At 56.4% G+C, this 18,877-nt stretch overlaps 2 protein-coding genes across 22 annotated transcripts in view; one reads left to right on the top strand and one right to left on the bottom strand.

Annotated features, from left to right (window-relative positions):
- Positions 1-12,001, top strand: part of WDR20 (WD repeat domain 20) — a 62,903-nt gene extending 50,902 nt beyond the window's left edge. For 6 of the 17 annotated variants that reach the window (XM_082451050.1, XM_082451039.1, XM_082451049.1 and 3 more), the window contains one exon: positions 665-2,585. In XM_082451050.1, the coding sequence (XP_082307176.1) occupies positions 665-1,942 (1,278 nt within the window). In that variant the 3' untranslated portion in view covers positions 1,943-2,585. The other 11 variants (XM_082451048.1, XM_082451046.1, XM_082451047.1 and 8 more) reach the window with 5 other exon arrangements.
- MOK (MOK protein kinase) overlaps positions 2,779-18,877 on the bottom strand; it is a 69,119-nt gene continuing 53,020 nt past the window's right edge. For 4 of the 5 annotated variants that reach the window (XM_082451097.1, XM_082451099.1, XM_082451098.1 and 1 more), the window contains 6 exons: positions 18,531-18,704; positions 17,835-17,958; positions 16,143-16,343; positions 15,289-16,061; positions 13,740-13,880; positions 13,061-13,591 (listed from right to left, as the gene is read on the bottom strand). In XM_082451097.1, coding sequence (XP_082307223.1) covers positions 15,981-16,061; positions 16,143-16,343; positions 17,835-17,958; positions 18,531-18,704 — 580 coding nt within the window. In that variant the 3' untranslated portion in view covers positions 13,061-13,591; positions 13,740-13,880; positions 15,289-15,980. Of the gene's footprint in view, positions 10,740-11,947; positions 13,592-13,739; positions 13,881-15,288; positions 16,062-16,142; positions 16,344-17,834; positions 17,959-18,530; positions 18,705-18,877 lie in introns of those variants that run through there. The other variant, XM_082451095.1, reaches the window with a different exon arrangement.

Here is an 18,877-nt window from a genome sequence, read left to right as displayed (position 1 = left end):
AAAGAAGATGGAGGAATGGCTTCTAAAGATACACACATGACAGCGGCTTTGAGTGAGGAAGTTGCAGTGAACCAGGGCCGAGGCAGAGCCCAGGGAGGTGGCGGGGCCGCCCTGGGTGCTGCCGGCTGCACGTGGACTACCCCCCCCCCCCGCCACCCTGCCCCAGCCGCCGGAAGAGGCAGCGGTAGTCAGCGCGGGGCGCGCGGGGCGATGCAGTGCAGAGAGCCCCCGCGGGCCCAGGGCTCCCGGCCGTGGGGACTGCGAGACTCTGCCGGGGGCCTCGCAGTGAGGACCCCGTGCAGGTGCAGGAGTCACAGGCCCGCCGCTCCTGGCGCGCGACGTGCGAAGTGCCCGGGCTGTCCCTCTCCCCGGTGGGTCCCGGCGCCTGGTATGGTATCTGTCGGGCACATACTAGGCTCTCAGCCGTGTTTGCTGAATGACTGACTCTCTCGGTGAAACCCAGTGGCCTGACACCCAGGTGCAGTTCTAGAAGGTAATTCCGCAAGGGGCCAAAATGCCTTCGCTGGCCTGACCGCGGGACAGGGCGTGGAGTGCCTGGATGGACGCGTCCCTTCTCACCGAGGAGCAGACAAGGTTTCTTGCTGGAAAAGTCGACCTTTAAAACTTCTCCATTGTGATAACTTGTTCTCCTTTGTCTTCACAGAGACTAATAGACAAGTCACGAGTAACCTGTGTCAAATGGGTTCCTGGTTCGGAAAGCCTTTTCCTAGTAGCCCATTCAAGTGGGAACATGTACTTGTATAATGTGGAGCACGCTTGTGGCACCACAGCCCCCCACTACCAGCTTCTGAAGCAGGGAGAGAGCTTTGCCGTGCACACTTGCAAGAGCAAATCCACGAGGAACCCTCTCCTCAAGTGGACGGTGGGCGAGGGGGCCCTCAACGAGTTTGCTTTCTCCCCAGATGGCAAATTCTTGGCGTGCGTGAGCCAGGACGGCTTCCTGCGGGTGTTCAACTTTGACTCGGTGGAGCTGCACGGCACCATGAAAAGCTACTTTGGAGGCTTGCTGTGCGTGTGCTGGAGCCCGGACGGCAAGTACATCGTGACGGGCGGAGAGGACGACCTTGTGACCGTCTGGTCCTTTGGAGACTGCCGCGTGATCGCGCGGGGCCACGGGCACAAATCCTGGGTCAGCGTGGTGGCATTTGACCCCTACACCACTAGCGTGGAAGAGAGCGACCCTATGGAGTTCAGTGGCAGCGATGAGGACTTCCAGGACCTTCTTCACTTCGGGAGAGACCGAGCAAACAGTACCCAGTCCCGGCTGTCCAAGCGGAACTCGACCGAGAGCCGCCCCGTCAGTGTCACGTATCGGTTCGGCTCCGTGGGCCAGGACACGCAGCTCTGCTTATGGGACCTCACGGAAGACATCCTTTTCCCCCACCAGCCCCTCTCCAGAGCAAGGACGCACACGAACGTCATGAACGCCACGAGTCCTCCTGCCGGAAGCACTGGCAACAGCGTCACGACCCCCGGCAACTCGGCGCCCCCTCCCCTGCCACGGTCCAACAGCCTCCCGCACTCCGCCGTCTCCAGCACCGGCAGCAAGGGCAGCATCGCGGACGGGGCCATCGCTTCCGGGGTCAGCAAATTCGCGACGCTCTCACTACACGACCGGAAGGACAGGCACCATGAGAAAGATCACAAGCGAAACCATAGCATGGGACACATCTCTAGCAAGAGCAGCGACAAACTGAACCTAGTTACTAAAACCAAAACGGACCCAGCTAAAACTTTGGGGACGCCCCTGTGTCCTCGGATGGAAGACGTTCCCTTGTTAGAGCCGCTCATCTGTAAAAAGATAGCACATGAAAGACTGACTGTATTAATTTTTCTTGAAGACTGTATAGTCACTGCTTGTCAGGAGGGATTTATTTGCACATGGGGAAGGCCTGGTAAAGTGGTAAGTTTTAATCCTTAATGCTGCACCAGATCTAGAACTTGAATAGGTAGTGATTTTTTTCTTGCGGGAGGGGCGGGGTGTACAATGAATGTGAATGACACTTCTTATTCTTAATGTAAATCTAAATGCATCAGAGCCATAATTTTGGATACTGCATGCCATGTAATTCTGAATCATTTGATAATTCACCTTAGAACGTTTAAAAAATATAATCAAACTAATTGCCAGCCAAGTCAGTCACCCTCCTGGGAGTATATAGAGTCCCAAGGTTAGCGTTCCTGTATTAGACTCTTTCGATTTTAGGAAAATCATGACAGTGTGGGGAAACAATGACTTTAAAATGCTAAAATTAAAATTTCTGCTTTAACTGGAATATTTTTGCTTAACTACTCAATTAGAATATTGTACACCTGATCAGAGTGTGTGTTCAATACGAACGGCCATTAATTGTCATTTATAGTCCAACTTTTTATCTTAATCATAAAATGTTTAGGAATCTATGAAATTTAACTTTAGGAACAAAGCGTTCAGCAGGGTTGATTGATATTATTTTTACATTGTTCTGGCAATCCACAGAAAGAGAAGAGCCTTAATTTTTAAAACCCATTTTAGTCATTTTATGACAATTAAAATTGTTTAATAAACATCTTTTTTCAAAGAAGCAGTTTGTAGCACTTTGATTGAGACTCTGTGCACTAAATAAAATACCCACGTTTCTCAGAGCCTGGACAGTTACCGCGAACTGCGGGCTGAGGGCGCCAGCAGTGTTGTCAGAAGTGCCTCTTGCCACACAAGCCGAGATCTCTTATGGTGGATGTGACTTGCTTACGTTTTATCCAACAAGGGGAAGGAGCTTTTCTTCTCTTTTCCTTTTTTTTTTTTTTTTTTTGGTGTGGGTTTTGGTTTTTTGTTTTTTGGTCAAAAAGGCACATGACCGTAGGCCCTAGGCAGACTCCTCAGCTTTGTTTTGAGAAGACTGATAGGCCCCCAAGGTTCAGAGAACTTGAAACTTTTCCCTCGTTTGGGTTTTGTGTTCCCACCAGAGGGCAAGGGCAGGTGCAGGTTGCTCCTCTTCTCCTTGGAGGGCAGTCGTGGTCCCGGATCATTCTCGGGATGCCCTTGGCCTCTGTCTCAGGGACCCCACCCCCTACCCCAGCGCCTGCCCCGGGGGGGCCTGTGGCTGCTGGGGGCAGGGCTGGCTCTCCCTCTGCCCAGACGGCTGCTTCCACTTCCAGGGGAAGCTGTTGTGCTCGACTCTTAATTCCTTCAGATCCTTATCCGCTGTGGGAGGAGTTGCTTTTCAAATTCTAGTTTTCACAGTGGATGAGAGGGCTCTTTGACCCGTATGTTTCGTGTCAAGATGATAATGATCTCATCTGTTAACTTACTTTGGTCACTTAGGTTTGTTTTTCTGTTGTGCACGCCTTTGTAATTAAATATAGAGATACTGATAATTTATACTGGTTTGAGTAGTGAATGCGATTCAGCAAAGTGCCGACCTGGAGACTTCAGTTTCTCTGCGGCGCGAGCCTCTGGCTGATGCAACAGTAGCTCTGCGCTCTTACAGCCGCGCCCCCCCCCCCCCCCCCGGAAGGCCAGGCCGGCGCCCCGCCGGCTCCGCGCTCCACGTGTGTCAGGGCCGGAGCCGTTCACTCTGTGTCCCCCGGGCTCCTTCGTGTGCTGGTTTCTGTGACCTGTGACAGCGGTGGCAGTGTTCTCCACGTGAGAGCCTCGGTGGCCTTCCCCGTTCATGCATCACGGCCTGTGGGAATGTTAATGTCCTGTCTGCCTTTAAGATGTGGTCCTTTGTTCCTAAATGTTAACTGATCTGAGGTGGCAAAGACAGCCATCCTTGTGGACTGTTTCCGCTTCGGAGGCTAGGAAATTGGGCTGTCGGATGGAGAGCAGGAACCGACACTCCCTGGCAATTGTATGTACCTGCCTAGTTCTAGAAATTCGGTTTCAAATGCTTCTGAGGCATTGAGTATGCAGTTTCAAAATTCAGGACTTTGTCTTTGGCCCAAGTGGCCGAATCCCAGGTAAGCAGCCTTTACAGGGCAGCGGGCCGCCGTGACCTTCCCGTTCTGAGCGCCGTGCTCCTCGCAGCGCGGGCAGGAGAGCCGTGGGCGGGCTGTGCGGCTGATGCTCCGCGACGGGGCTCTTCCTGGCCCTTCTGTCCTTCAGCGTCTGCTGGGGCGGCTCACCCAGGGGGCGGTCTTTGGATGGGAGCGGGGCCAGGAGAGGCGAGAGGGGGACGTTACTGGCCCCTTAAGAGCAAGCTCTGAAGGTGCTCATGGAAGCCGGGCCCCACCTCCTCCGCCCCGCCTGCGATGAAGCAGCCGCTGGTCCCTGCGCAGTTTGGGGTTTGGGGCTCGGTCACAGTCTCTGTCTTCCAGCTTCTGCTGGTCGGTGTATCCTTGATGTCTGGCTGGGGTCCCCTGGCTGGGTGTCAGGTGCCAGGGAGGGGCCGCTTGGCCCGGCCCGGCTCTGCCCAGCTGCTTCCGCCCACTCTGACCCTCTGATGCCTCCGCCTTTCTGCGACAGCCAGCGGCGCCCTTCTCCTGCCCTTAGGAGGACAGAGTGCGAGGTGCTCGCCAAGACCAGGACTAAAGTTGCCGGCAGCTTGAGGGGAGGGGGCACAGGAGAGGGAGGGGGGCGGGCGGGCTCCTCCTCTCCTCCCTCTGATTTGTCTCGGGGCCGCCACGGCTCCTGCAGACCTGGGTCAGGAGGGGGGTTGCTTCGAGGGGTTCCAGTCGCAGGTATATAAGGCACCGTGGCCACTAAGGGAAATCTGGGGAGTGTTTTTTTGTAGTTTTCTCCCCAAATTTTGAGCTTCCTCATTGAAACTTTTCAGTTTTTTAGCTTAAACATTATCCTAAGCGAGAATATCTTTTCTAACCTAACCTCTGGCATAAAACAGCTTTTGGCCAGAAGAGGTTATTCCTACTCGCCCAGCACGATTTTTCCACCGTGCACTGAGACGCGTCGATGAAAAGCAGAGAAATAAAGTGCTCAGGGTAGCACGTGAGCCGAGCTGCTCCCCCCCCCCCAACAAGAGGTGGCTCTGCCCGCCTGGGGCGACAGGACCCCTCAGAGGGCACTAGCCAGGCTGTGGGGTCTTCCCTGCCTGCCCTGCCCTGGCTCGCCCCTTGAAGCTTCTGGGAATTCCAGAGCTGGGTGTGTGTTGAGACCTGGGCGATGCAGGCTGAACCCACCGGCCGCCCCAGCCCCAGCCCTTCTCTGTTTCTCCTCTGCTGGGAGAGCTGGGGTGGGAAGCCTTTGGAAAACCTGGCCTTCTTTTAAAGGCAAATGTGTAAGAGGGAGTAGGCAGACTCTTTAAAAATAACCAGTAGCTTTGGGTTCTAAATTGATTTAAATAGTGGTAAAGAATCTTAATTTTGTTTTTTGTGCTGACTGGACCTTCTAACATTTTTGAAGGGTTCTCCTGTGAGCCGTTGACTTGGGACTAAAGATAAATGCCTTAATGAAAGAAAAAGAGAGGAGTGGAAATACAGGGATAAGCTATGACAGTGATTATTGTCTCAGACATCCAGAAACGATGAGGGACAAAAGGCCCTGAAGCTTTCTCAGTTTTTACGGGCGTGTGACACGCGTGCCCCCAGTATTCTCTTCCACCGCCGGGCTCCACAGCCAAGTCCAGGCTGGCAGGTGGCCCGGCAGCCGTTTCTCCCCGATTCCTCCACTTCCTGTGGTACATCCTGAATTTTTAAGAAATTGTCCAGTATTGAACTTGCGCTGAAGTTGGTGAAGCAGCTTTATCAGCGTCCACACCCGTGTACGAGGTTCTCGTTACCTCTTGCTTGGGAGGGAGAGCTTTGATTTCTTGGTTGAGGAAGCTGAAAGTGTGAGGCGAGAGCCAAAGGGCGGGGGAGCCCCGCGGAAGGAATCCTTTGAAAACCCAAAGGCCACATTTGTGGACTTGTCTGTCCGAGGAGGAACTAGAAGCAGAGGTCGACCGTGGGTTTCCCAGGAAAAACGCACGGCGCGCCGCGTCCCGTTCCGTGCGGGAGGGCTTGGCCCAGGGTGACCGGCCGTGGCCCCCGCGCGCTTAGGGGAACGAGGGGGGGCAGTTGGCCTCCTGTGCAGGTCGTCCCGCTGTGCCGGGCGTGTCCACTCCTGGGGTTTCCTTCCTCCGCATTCGCGTGTAGGCCTGATAAGTGACCCAGAGGAGATGTCCGCCTCGGGCACCACAGCAGGGAACAATCGGCAAAGGCCCTCTCCTTGTCCTGGCACACCTGTCGCGCTGGGCTGCTTGGGACCGTCACCTGTTCAGGTAGTCAGGGGGCTCAGCCCCACCACCCCAGTGCTGGCCAGCGAGAGGGGCGGTCTGGGAGGGTGGAGTCCAGGGCTCTGCTTGCAAGGCACTTGTATCCAGCTGTTCCCTTTGAAACTCAGAGCCAAGTTCAAACCTGTATGTAGAAGCCCCTCCGGGAGAGGGGAAGCTGTTCCACTGGTACTGACTTTTTATTCGTTGCTGCGTCTGTTACGTGGACTTTGTGTCGTGGTCACATCGCTGCCGCTCGAGTTAAATATGTAAAAGAAAACTTTTCTGCATTTTTGATTTCTGTATACCTAAGTTTATTAAAGGTTACTGTATTAGGTGACACTGTATAAAATTGTATGAATATTTACCTTTAGTGAAAATCAAAACTCATATGTATTTCCTTTTTTACATTCTCATCTAATTTCTTGAAAACTTGAATAAATTTCATAAAGAGCCTTCCTAACATGAAATGTTGGTAAATTAAGTTCTTAACTGTTGCAATAATTAATGAAGCTTTAATATCAGTATTGTTACTTTATAATTTTAAGAAAATCGTGTTTCTGTTTCACTGCCTTGGTTTTTAGCTGTTCCCTTGTCACTGTCACAGCTAGAGACTTACTACATACTTGATATTCTGAAGAACTTTGGGGTTGTCCTCTGTATAATGACATTAAATAAACGTGTGAATGAATTGTAAATGTAGATAAATTTTCAGTAGTCACTTTCACATCTGAGCTTTAAAAAAATCTCAGTGAACCAAAAAAGAAAAGCTTCTAAGTGCTGTAAAATTAAGGGCCTTGTTAATGTTTATAGAAGAAATAGCCCCAGGAATTGCTACCTCTTATTTCTGATTCTGAGTTTTTCCGAATTAGAAGCTTTCTAAGGGAGATGTTTGTTCTGAGCATGGGAGGTATTCACTGTTTTCTGTGACCTTCCTCTGAGCCAGGTCCCATGTGGGCAAGGACCGTGGGTTGGCTTTGCAGCCGAACTGGTGGTGCCGGTTCTGTGCGGAGCGCGCGCGGATGCTTTGCGGTGGCCGGGCGGGGGCTGCGCTGAGTTCCCAGGTGGCGGGCAGGCGACGCTGTAGCAGCTCTTCTCCTGGGGAGGGTTTGTCATTTTCTGTTTGCCAGAGGCGTTGTCATCGCCGTGGAGGTGGTCCTGCCCCGCGCCCGGGCCCCAAGGCTCCGGTGCAGAACAAGCCCCGCGAGCGGGGCAGTGGGAGCCGGTCCTCCAGGGGCGGGAAGCAGGAGCGATGTGCGCTGTCCTGCTCTGGACCGCCCCTCGCTCTCGGCAGCACCGGGCGCCTCCGGCTCCGAAAGAACCTTCACGGCAAGAGTTCCAGGCCTGGGCCTGCACGCTCCGCCCGGGGCTCATGGGGGCAGCGGCGAGCTGCCCTGGACGGAGGCCTCGTCAGGCCCCAGGGCTCCCACTCAGCCGCCGCGTCCCTGCTGTTTCGTGAGACGCCTGGGCCTGGAGCTCGGGGCTGGCAAAGCCTCTGGAAGCCCCTCCTGGCCGCCTGTCCTTCTCGGTGGACTCCAGAATCTTCCTGGCCGTGCTATCCTCCTGAGCCGCCCGTGCTGCAGGGTGTGTGGGCTCTTGCCTTTGACTCGAAGCTGCCAGAGCAGAAGAGACGGTCCGATACTCCGCCCTCAGAGGGACCTACTTGGACTTTACTACCACAGAAGCTGCACGTTTTCTCCTTAGCGCTCGAGGGGATTTTAAGCCCTGAATGCTAGTAGGTTGACAGGAAGTCTAAAAAGACGCACACATGCACAGCATTTTGATCTTTTAAAGATAACTAGTTCGTACACCTTGAAAACATAAGTCCATTCTCCCACGTGTGGCTGCCTTTTGAAACAGTCGATTCTGGACCAGCAGATCTCTTGAAAGGGCCAGAACATCTAGGGGTGCTCAGGCCCGCGCCCTCTAGTGTCGGTAGCCTTCACATGGATGCCCCGTGACGGGACTCAAGCTAGGAGACGCTCGAGGTCCCGGCCTCCTGCAGAGAGGATGGCAGAGCCACAGCGGGTCACCCGGGCGGGAGGGCCTGCAGGCCGTGGGCGAGGCTCTCTTCCCCAGCACGGTTCTTGCAGGAGCCCTTGACTGGTTGTGCCCTAGGAAAAAGCCTTTTCGCAGATGTCTGAGAACACCACGATCATTTTCCCTGGGTGACTTTTCCCAGGTTGAGTGGCCTCTTTGGGGAAATGTGTCACCACCAGTGTGGCCAGTCACCGGGCAGGTCAGGGCTGGCAAAGGGGCAGCTGCCCAGTGGAACCAAGGTCCCAGGCCACGGTGAACAGTGGGTCTGGGGCAGGGAGGGGGTCCAGATGCTCAGAGAAGGGCCCAGAGGACGCGCCGGTGGAGTGGGCCCCTCCCAGCCCGCACCCACTTCCTAAACCTGGCTCACTGAGTCCGGGCCTCACGCGCCTTGGAATGAAATGGGAGCTCCTCTGCCCAGCTTTTCTGTGGTTCTTTTACGCAGCGGCCTGGGCAGCATGGGTGGCGGGATGCTGGTGGATGAAATAAGGAGAATGTATCCACGGCTAGAAGCGGCCCTGAGGAAGTCAGCCAGGTGACGGCGCTCATCGTTGGTGTACCATCTCTAAAAGGGCCTCACTTCGCAATATTGACCTCTTAGTCTCCGAGGGAAGTGAGAGAATCTGGGGGAGCTCCTGGCAGGTTGCCTAGAACCGGAGCCGCAAGGGTTCAGTGCTCTGTGGCAGGCGCAGGGCCACCCCTGCAGGTGAGGCGGACCCCGCTGACCTGTCCGGCCCTCGGCCCCGCAGCAGCGCTGAGCTCCTCCTGTAGCACTTCTCTGCCGTCTCGAGAGGCTGCCAGTCTGCAGCAAGGCCTGTCCCGGGGCCAGCGTGCACGTCACTTTCGTCTGGGGTGAGGAGGGCGATCCTGAGAGTCGACTGGCCAGGCTTTGAACAGCGCCGGACGCCCATCCCACGACCACTCCCTCGAGGGTCTGCGGTCTCACGCGTTTACAGACAAGCCCATGGCAGCCGGGGTCGGATGGGGAGGCCTGCCGTGGGCCCAGCGGGACTTCAGGACGAGGCGGTTCTCTGACGAGGGCCTCTGAGACCCTCACGGTCTTTTCTTGATGTCAGGGTCTCTGATCTCGGCAGCATCCATGAACAAAGACATGTTCCTTTGCTGTAAATTGTTTTTTAGCCGAAATATTACTTTTTCTATATATACGTTTTTATGAAACAAGGTTTAATTCTGTTAGCTTAGTATTATAAATTATAATCAAACCCAAACTAAGAGCTGGGGTATTTTATCAATTTTCACATGAAATCTCTAGCAGGAATAAAATGGCAACTCTGGTGAGAACAGAACAACCTATTAAATATTAGATTCAAGAGCTGCCACTATTTCTGTAATAGGCTTCCTTCCTGGGGGTGGGTAATAGGACATTAAGCAGGTTCTTGTCTGGAGAAATCTTTTGCTTGAGTGATGTATGTAAAGCCCTCGTTTGCCAGCTGTCCGGCATCACGTGGAGAGACCAGCAGCTACCATGCTGCCCGGACAGCTGGAAGCCAGCAGGGCCTCTGAGGCCAGGCGCTTGATCCTCCCCGAGAAAGTCATCAGGGAGGACGCAGTCAGAGGGCAGGCTGCCCTCACGAGCAGCCAGAACGGGGCAGAGGGCGGCGGGTCCTCCTCGCTGAAAAGCCTGCCCCAAACTGTGCCCTTAGTTTAACACATCCAGCCAGGCTTCCCCCTAAGAGTGTTCTGGAGTCTTCGATGGAGGCCCGCAAGTGTGTCTTCCATCTTTCTCATCATCACCCAGCAACTTCTAAACTAAAGCACAGGCTTACAGAAATAAGGTTACTTTTCACATTTTCTTTTGAATAGTGGTGTTTCCCCTGATGCCTCCACGGTGTGTCTGTCCTGCAGAACAATTCCATCTCTGGGAAGAGGACAGGGGTCAGGCCTCCCCCCCGACAGGCTCCTGGCCTGCGTGCTGGGCACCGAGCAGATCCTGAGGCCTTGCTCTGCTCACCCCGGGGAGCTTAGTCCCGGGCCGCCCTCTCCTTGCCGGTGGCTGACCCGCGAAGGTCAGAGTCCCCTTGCTTCAGACACCTTAGACCAGATGCGGTCATCTGTGATGTCACAGGCTTCTTCCCCCCAGACTGTCCGCGATGGACAGGGATTCGGGCCCGGCGGCCTCACTGCAGCTCAGTTCAGACTCGGGGGGAGTGTTTCTCCTCACTTGGCCAAAGGTTCCCTTCATCACCAAGGCGGTAAACCAGCCGTCCTCCCCTCTGTGGACTGGGCCGGGATGGGCACAGCGTCCAAAAGAGCTCCTCTCTCCCGTCGGGCCGGCCAGAGCTTTACCTCCTCTGTCAGGCTCCATCCACACCGTCTTGAGGGGTTTGAGTGAGAAGCTGCCCATCGCCGTGGAGATCAGACAGGGCTGTGTGCCTTTCCAGCAGTAACTCCGAGGTCAAGGAAAAGCGCTCCTGTAGATTCTGAGCAGGGGTGAGTTGCTAAGTTCCATTCGCCCCTGCTTCCTGATCTTGCCTAGATGAACGGATTTCGGGTTTAAGGTGAGAAACTGGAGATAAAGTGACTTGGAGCGGGACCGCGTGCTTCCCAGCTTCCCTCCAACAGGGCGTGGGCGAAGCTGAGGGTCAGTTTCAGATCGTCACCCCTCATCTGCGTCAGCCCAAGGCCAGGTGTGAAAGCGCAGCCATGTTTGCGTAAAGGCGTGTCCTGTGTGCAGCATTTTGGGGGCCAGCTTAAGGATCTTTGTGTTCACAGAACTGAAAATTTGTAGCTTCAGTGTTGCAATATTGCAACCTTAAAATTATTCTTAATAAATGAATGCCAAACTGTGCTGGAACTACGTGAATCCCAGCAAATGCAGGGAAATATAAGTGCTCTTTGCTGTACAAGAGGTAAAACTCTCAGGGTTACCTAAGCTCACGCCTGTATTGCAAGAAATCTGTGCCAGCCTCCTGCCTCTCCACAGGAGCCAGCCTGAAGGGACAGACACCACCCCTCACTGGTGCGGAGAGTCCCCAGACCCACCGCAGCCAAGTGGCAGCCTTGGTCCTGAGCCTCCCCACCCCCACGACTGGATCCTGCTTTCTCGACCTGCTGGGCCCTGTGGGCTGGTGCTAATGCCAGAGGGGCACCACCATCACGCCACCCATCAGAGAGAGCAAAGGAAACGCCTTTTCAAAAATGCCACTAGACTCTGTCCTTGGCGGCCACCCCGGCCCTTGGGGGACTGGACGTGCGGCTCTCTGGCCTCACTGGGCGAGCTGGCCTCGGAGCCGGGGGGACCCGTCTGTGGCCCGGAGCTGCAGCCCTTGGGGAGGGCAGTGAACGGCCCCCCTGGGAGGTGCCCCTCGCCTTTGGGCGGTGATACTCCAAAGAACCCTGGCCCCGAGAGACCACTCTCTCCCCCAGGCCGGCCCTGCCCAAAGCGTGACACCCGAGGCGGGGGCGGGGGGACCAGGCTCAGGATTCCAATGAGTTAGGAATTAAGTAGATGGACACGGAGGGGCTGTTAAAACCCTGGCTTCCAGACCAACAGAAAGCTAATTGTGCTCCTGTGAAACTGCTGGAAAGGATGAGTGACTGTGACTTTCTCCGCGGCCCCGTGTTTTGCTGGATTAATGTAAACTGCTTTGTTTGCAGGGTTTAATGTCAGCCCCCAACCAGGCCAGTTCTCCAGGTGGGACTGTAGTGTAGCGAGCCCGCTCCCGCTCGGAGGTTCTCACCCCGGACTGGGTCTTGCGGGGGCGACGACGGAGCCCAGGGCCGCACGTGAGCCGCGTGGACATCAGGCCCCGGCCGCAGGCAGGCGTCGCCCGCATGGAGGGCAGCACGGAAGAGGAACACGGGGCTCGGCGCCGCTCACCCAAAGAAGCTTGTTCCATTTTTAAATCGTTCTCTTGGGGCTGCAGTAAAAAATAAGAAATGAGATTTTCTTGCTTTTTACTCTAAAACTCAATGTAATAAAAATGTTATATATATTTATGTAATATATACATATATACATAGTGTGAAATAAAATGTTTCTTGGACAAGAAATCCCCTTAAATCCAACTGTTAAAAATAGTACTTCACTCTGTTTTTGCGCTGATTTTCTTTTTAACACCTTAGGTGTCAGAAGACAACCTGGAATGCACTCATCAAGAAAGTTGTTACTTTCTGGCTTAAATATGTAATTCAGGAAGACGGATGCTGCGCACATAGGTTTTTAAAAATTGTTTGCACTTGAAATAGTTTAATGCTGTTAAAAAATAACTTTGAGTATGGGTGTAATGGGCCTCCAAGGTGTGGCGTGAAGATGCCCTTTTTAATCTGTTAACATTTAACACTCTTGTTCCAATGCAATCGGCTCTGTATTATACGTATAAATAATGTCATTCTGCAATTGGGGAAATGGTCGCTTCAGGAGTACTTTTCATCTTCTAAGAGTGATATTTCTAATTCACAAAAAAATTAATATTAAAACTTTCTTGAATATACCATTTGTTTATCTTCTGTTAAATTGGCTCAACTTTTACTGTATTGTTTTTGCTGAATTAAATGTTTACACCACGTCCCTTGCAGCCCTGATGTGAGGCAGGCTCTTCAAGACCGTGGCTCATCCGGAGAGCCCTTCGGTTCTCTGGCCCCTTCTTGCCGTCTCCCCATCTTTGGCCTTTGTGGGCAGCTGCCCATGCGTGCGGACTGCGGTCTCAGGGAACAGCTTTCTCCTTACAGCTTCAAGTCCACGAGTACAGCTTCAAGTCCACGAGTCCACCTTCTGTTGTTGGAAGATCACACACGACTCTGTACGGTGAGTGTGAAAGTGCTTTGTTAAGGATGCAGAGAAAAGGCTGATGACAATTACATGGGATTTTTATTTGGCTGAAGCCAGCTGGTGAGCAGCTTGGTCATGCCCACGCCTACTTGTAGACGCTACAGGGAACTAGAATCATTACAGTGTAGCTGCCAAGTACAGGAACTTTTCTCAATTGAAAAAAATCATACACAGTTGAACCCTTTGAAGGCCTTTTTATGTGGTCAGATTCTAAACCATGAAGTGCCTAAAACACATTTCTCTTAAGTGATCCCATTAAACTGGGGGCGCGTCTAAGTGATTTTAGGCTAGAAAAGATGTGTCCACGCTCCATTTCCATCATTTCTGTGAACGTAGCAACAGGATAACGTTACTGTTGCAGAAAACTCCTCATCAGCCTGGGTCTTGGCTTCCTTCTCAGAGGAGAGGAGGAGGGTCAGGCAGCCAGTTCTTCACCGGCCGCCGGGCCGGGGGTGCTGCTCCACGGGGACCTCCGCCACCGCCGAGCCTCCGTCACACGGCAGGGGAGCCTTCGCGAAAGGTGGAAACCACCGCACACCAGGACACCCTCTCGCTGTAAGTGAAAAAATCAGGATTTATATGCTGTACACATTCAGAATGCCCTTCCTATGAAAACATCAGCACATTTTAGATAGTTTGGTATTCGTCATCTTAGTCAAAGCACTGGTCTCTAAGTACTGTCCGTCACACAGGAGACCTACGAGGAAGCCGCACGTATTTCCGGAGATCAGAAAAGGCCGCCTCGGAACTCGAGTCCAGAATCCTGAGCCGTGCGGTCCTCCTGGGTCGACTCCTTTTCCTGTGAACTTCCCGCGTGTTTGTAGGAAGTGACGGGTGGGTACCTGGTGGCCCCAGGACAACAGCAGTGTGAAAAGTCCGAGGGCCCAGGGTGCGGCCTAGCTCTCAGCGCCCCGAGGCTGACGTCGCTCAGGGCGGTCAGCCCTACTAGCTCCGCCCACCGCCCTCCGTCCGACTCTGCGCTGCAGTTTGCGAGATGCATCCGTGCTGGGAACGCATCTTTCTTTTTTTGGCTGGTCCCCGGCCAAGTGGTCCAAGGTGGCTTCCAAAATCGGCCGGCCTCCTACCCGCCCCCGCCGGCCCCGCCGGCACGCGCCCCGCGGCCGCAGGCCCAGGGCAGAGGGTCCCCAGGCCGGCCCCCACCCCTCCTCTCGGAAGCCACGGAGGGTCGGCTCGGCGCACCTGGTACACTTCGTCGGCCCTTACTGCTCGCCTGGCGCGCTCTCATCCCTCGGCAGCGTCGCCCCTGCTCTGTCTCCTTGGGGGCAGGTTTACCTCGACAGCCGGCAGGGCCGGGCCCCTTGGACTGGCGTGTCCGCCCGCGGCCTCTGCCCCCAACCTCGGCCCCAGCCGCGTCTGAAATGTGGACGAGGGAGTTGGTCGGGGTGGTGATGAGGGAGCTCCCTTGCTCGGGTCTGCGGAGACGGGCCCTCCAGTGGCCCCGGGGAGGCTGAGCTGGCCCAGCTGCCCGGCCTCGCAACCGGTCAGGTTTGGGGTGCATGGAGACCCACCAGCGCTCCGGCAGCAGGGCCTGGCGGCCTCCTGTGCCACCAAAGCCTGGCCAGCGCCTGCCCGTCGCCAGGCCCATGGAGCACAGAGACCTGGTGGACGCAGGGGCCCCCGGGGAAAGCGGACCCGCCCCCTGCAGCCGAGGCGGAGCCCCACGGGGCCCAGGGCACCGCGCCCGCAGGGAGGAGGGTTCCTTCTCAAGAAGGTACAGCGCCGAAGAACTGTAGAGAGGCCCTTCGCGTTTATATACTTAAAGGGGGTGACGATTTCCCTAAATTGTCCTTGCACGTGCCCTCACCCGGAGCCGGGCTCAGAGTGCGGGCCGTCCCTGGCCTCTTCCGACTCCGCCGAGCCCGCAGCGCCCCGACGCCACTTCCACCCGTGGCGTCCCCAAAGCCCCCCAGGTCTCCCCACGTGCACCGGCTCTGCCCGCCCTGGGCCCGCCCGCGCCCGTGCCCATGGCTCCCCCTCCCCCGGGCACCGGGAAATGCTGGCCACGGCCTGGTCACCCCCCACCACGGGGGCCACGTCCACCTCCCCCAGCCCTGCTTCCCGTCCCTCCTGGCCCCTTGCCCTGCCCCCTCCGGCGCCACCGCTGCTCTGCCACCTCCCCTCCCTCCCCCACGGGAAACAGGTTTCTTCTTGTGCCCGCTTATCGCTGGCACCCCAGAAACGAAGCTGGGCACGCCCGCAGGCCATCGGGAAGCAGCGGCCTCTACTCACGGAGAAAGCTGGGCCTTGGGAGCTGGACCGGCGACCTGCCCGCGGCCCGCACCCGGGGGCTCCGAGGGCTGAGCACCAGCCTGTGTCGTTCCTCAGTGGACGGTCAAGTGAAACAGTGAAGCTGCACCGAAGTCTCCCCAACAAAATCAATGCCCCTGATACACTCACAAAAGTCAAAATAAAGGAATGGATAATCAGGACACACGTTTAACTCAAAATATATTAAGATGCAACACTGTAATGATAGCTTATTGTTTAATAAAAATCAGGGGTCTCCAGTGGTATAATCTGGAAGCCAAACGTGCTACGACACTACTGGTGATGGATGGACTGAAGAAGGCACCGTGTGCAGAGCCCTCGGCGGAACCAGGCCTAAATAATCCTAACAGAGCATAATTTCTGTTTTGATTCATACAAAAAATTACAAAATATTCCCTGCCCCAAATTCTTACGTTACGGAAATGAAACGAAACCCTAGAATGAGGTGATTTTACAAAGGTATTAGACCGGAACATACAGTACAGCCGCCTTTAGGATGCAAGCAGCCTCGGGCCGGCGGGCTGCAGGCCGAGGCGCTGGTGCTGGTCTGGGGGCAGCTCTCCCGGGCCGCCGGGCCGCCCCCGGAGCCCCCGCCCCGCTCGCTGGTGCCCGGCCGGGCGGAGCCGCCCCGCGCAGGGGAGCCGCAGCGCCGCTCAGCAGCCGCCACCTCTCCGCGCTACCGTGGGCAGGCGGTGCTGTTTCAGGCTAGGCTTGACGTCCTTCTGTGTGTCTGTCTGTTAAAGAAAGTGACAGACACTCAGCAGAGGCTGGGATGGGCGCGAGCGCGGCGCCAGGGGAACCAGTTGGACGCCCACCTTCTGGTTTGGGCCAACACACTTGAGGGGTCTCAGCACCGGGACCTTCCGGGTCGCTCCGGGGGCAAACACGGGCTGCAGCGCTGGGCTGGAGTACGAGGACAGCTTGGTCACTCCCGACAGCTTGAGCTCGGGCAGTTCCGTCACGCGGGCTGGTCCGTGTCTCCTGGGATGGTCCTTCTCTTGCTTTAGGGGCTGTTTCTAGAAACAAAGCAAAGGTCACATGAACATATGATGCTTTCCCCTTTGTGGGAATAGGAAAAGCAAAAGGGGCTCTTTTGTACTACTTTTGCCTCATACAATTTGTTGACCATGAGGCGTGACAGTGTGGTGACTGGACAAGACGCACCGCGTCCCAGCCCCCCGGGAGTGCGGTGGCCGCACCCTGGGCCGGGGCCGGGGCTGACAGCGGGAGAGGCCGCGCTAACGCGCGCCCGGCTCCGAGGGCCGAGGCCACGGTGACGCTGCCCGCTCGGACACCCTGAGGTCGGCCAAAGCGGCCTGCAGCCTGCTTCTGTGTGGCCAGTGCGCTAAGAATGGATTTCACATTTTCTAATAGTTGGAGAAAATTTCACGGCATGTGATTATGAGACTCCAGTTTCAGGGTCCACAGTTGTACTGAAATCCATCCCCACCATTCGTTTACGTATGGTCCGCGGCGCCGCCGGCCTGAAGAGTGGGCAGTCGCGCCAGACGTGATGGCTGGCACAGCCTGAACCCTCACTTGGGGGCCCTGGCAGACAGCGTGCACCTCGGCTCTGCCACAGGGGCGCCCGCAGCGGGTGCCAGCAGGAGAGACCCCAACAAGAGGGAGAGGAGGCCCGGCAGGGAGGGCAGTTAGGGGCAAAGGGAGGGAGGCTCAGCCAGGGGGGCGCAGGTGGGCTTCGTCCCCGGTTGGCGGCCTGAGCAGCTGAAAGGGAGCTGCCTTCATCCGCCGTTGGAGGGAAGGCACGGGGAGAGAGGCAGGTCTGGGGGGAGAGACAGGAGATCGGGTTTGAACAAGTCTGCCTTTTGGACATGCAGCTGGAGCCATCAAGCAGGTGGCTGGACACGGGGGTCCGGATTTCTGGAAAGCAGCCCGGCTGCAGGTACACCTGCGTCCTCGGCTCCCAGCGCAGAGTGACACTCAACAGATGCTGGGCTGAGTGAAAATGATGGAAGGCCACGGCTACCACAGGGCTTGGTGCCAGCCCACAACCGTAAAACTGGAGGAGCCGAGCAAAGGGGGGCCCCGCGGCACGTGAGAGAAAGGCGAAGCTATCGCGGGATGCAGCTACGGTTTCTACACCAAAAAGCGTGCGAGACCACCTCTGTGCCAGGCGGAGTGCTCCTCTGGGGCCTGCGGCTCTCGCAGGGGCTCTGCGGCCGAGTGGGGATGGTCACCTGGGCCAGTGCTGGCTTCCCGGTGCCCCGGCTAGGGTCCTCTGCGGGCACAACGCGGTGACGTCTGCCCGGTGCTTGGGCACCGGCCTGGCCCTGCGGCTGGGAGGATCCCAGCCCGCGACGCCGTGGACCTTAGCTGGTGGCGCAGAAAGGCCGGGAGCGCAGAGGTGCCGTCTGGCGCGGTGGCAGGTCGCTGACGGGCGCCCTTTCCAGGCAGATGTGGCACCTCCACAGGTGGCATCTGCGTCAGAGAGACACGGGCCCCTGTGGGTGCCCGGTCCCAGCTCGGACGGCCTGATCGCTCAGTACCTGCTTGCTGCCCTCCTGTGCCGGCTGCCAGTTGTTACTGAGTAGTTCCGGTGCCACCGGCCGCTTGGGGCAGAGAGCAGAGGCCTTCCTCCTGGCCCTGGCCGGAGTCTGCTTCTCAGCTGCCCTACAGGACGGAAGGGACAAGGGGCGCCTCTGCTGAGAACACGGCCGCCACAGGCCTCCTCTGTCTCCAGCGTGGGCTTGTGCCTGTCGCCCCTCCTCTCATCCATGTGGGCCATATCCCAAGGAGCTTTTCCTTTCCTGTCTTAGCCTGACAGCCTTTGGGCTCCGGAGCCGTGGGCCCACCCCTGCCCAGTGACTCGAGTTTCGGGTCAGACGTCACCCACGTCACACACGCACAAGGGGACAGAGGGGTGGAGTCCGAAGCCCTCAGGGCAGGTACCTCCAATGGCAGGTGTCGCCCAACGCATGCGCCCTGGAACCTCACAGCGAGCGAGCTCAGCACGCTCCCCCTGCCGTGTGCCACGTGACCCTCCGGGGCTTAACACCACAGCCTTGGCATCAACCGCAAAGCAGCCACAGACCCTCCTTCCACCCTGCCGTGATGACTAATCGCCTCCTTCTGGGGGAGGATACCAGGAAGGAGCGAGGTGCGGGTTCCCAGAGGGTCCGGCACCGTTCCCGGGGACCAGCCACCCATCCGCGTGCCCCACGGGAACCCGGCAGGGCGCCTACCTCTGCGCTTGGAAGTAGGGGTGCTGCAGGGCCTGGTGGGCGGTGATTCTCTCATCGGGGTCATAGGCCACCATTGCGTGCAGGAGGGAGAGGCATTGCGGGGACAAACTGGCTGTCAGGAGAGGTATTCCTGATCCCTTTTTAAAAGTAAAATCAAAACTCATAGCTCTCGACCTGTATTAAAAGCCCAATGATAATAAACGATCACACCGTCATTTAGAGCACGTGGCCGGTCCAGCATCACGACCCTACAGGGACCTGCACTGAAGGTAACAGTTTACAATCTAAAAAGGGCAGGGGGCAGGGGGGCATAAAGCCCATAGAACACAAGATCCTCGTGGAGACCG

The sequence above is a fragment of the Balaenoptera physalus genome (genome assembly GCF_965194825.1).
Source record: "Balaenoptera physalus genome assembly, chromosome: 2".
NCBI classification, from domain to species: Eukaryota; Metazoa; Chordata; class Mammalia; order Artiodactyla; family Balaenopteridae; genus Balaenoptera; species Balaenoptera physalus.
The sequence above is the reverse complement of the archived record's forward strand: the minus strand, read 5'-3'. Positions and strand labels throughout refer to the sequence as shown.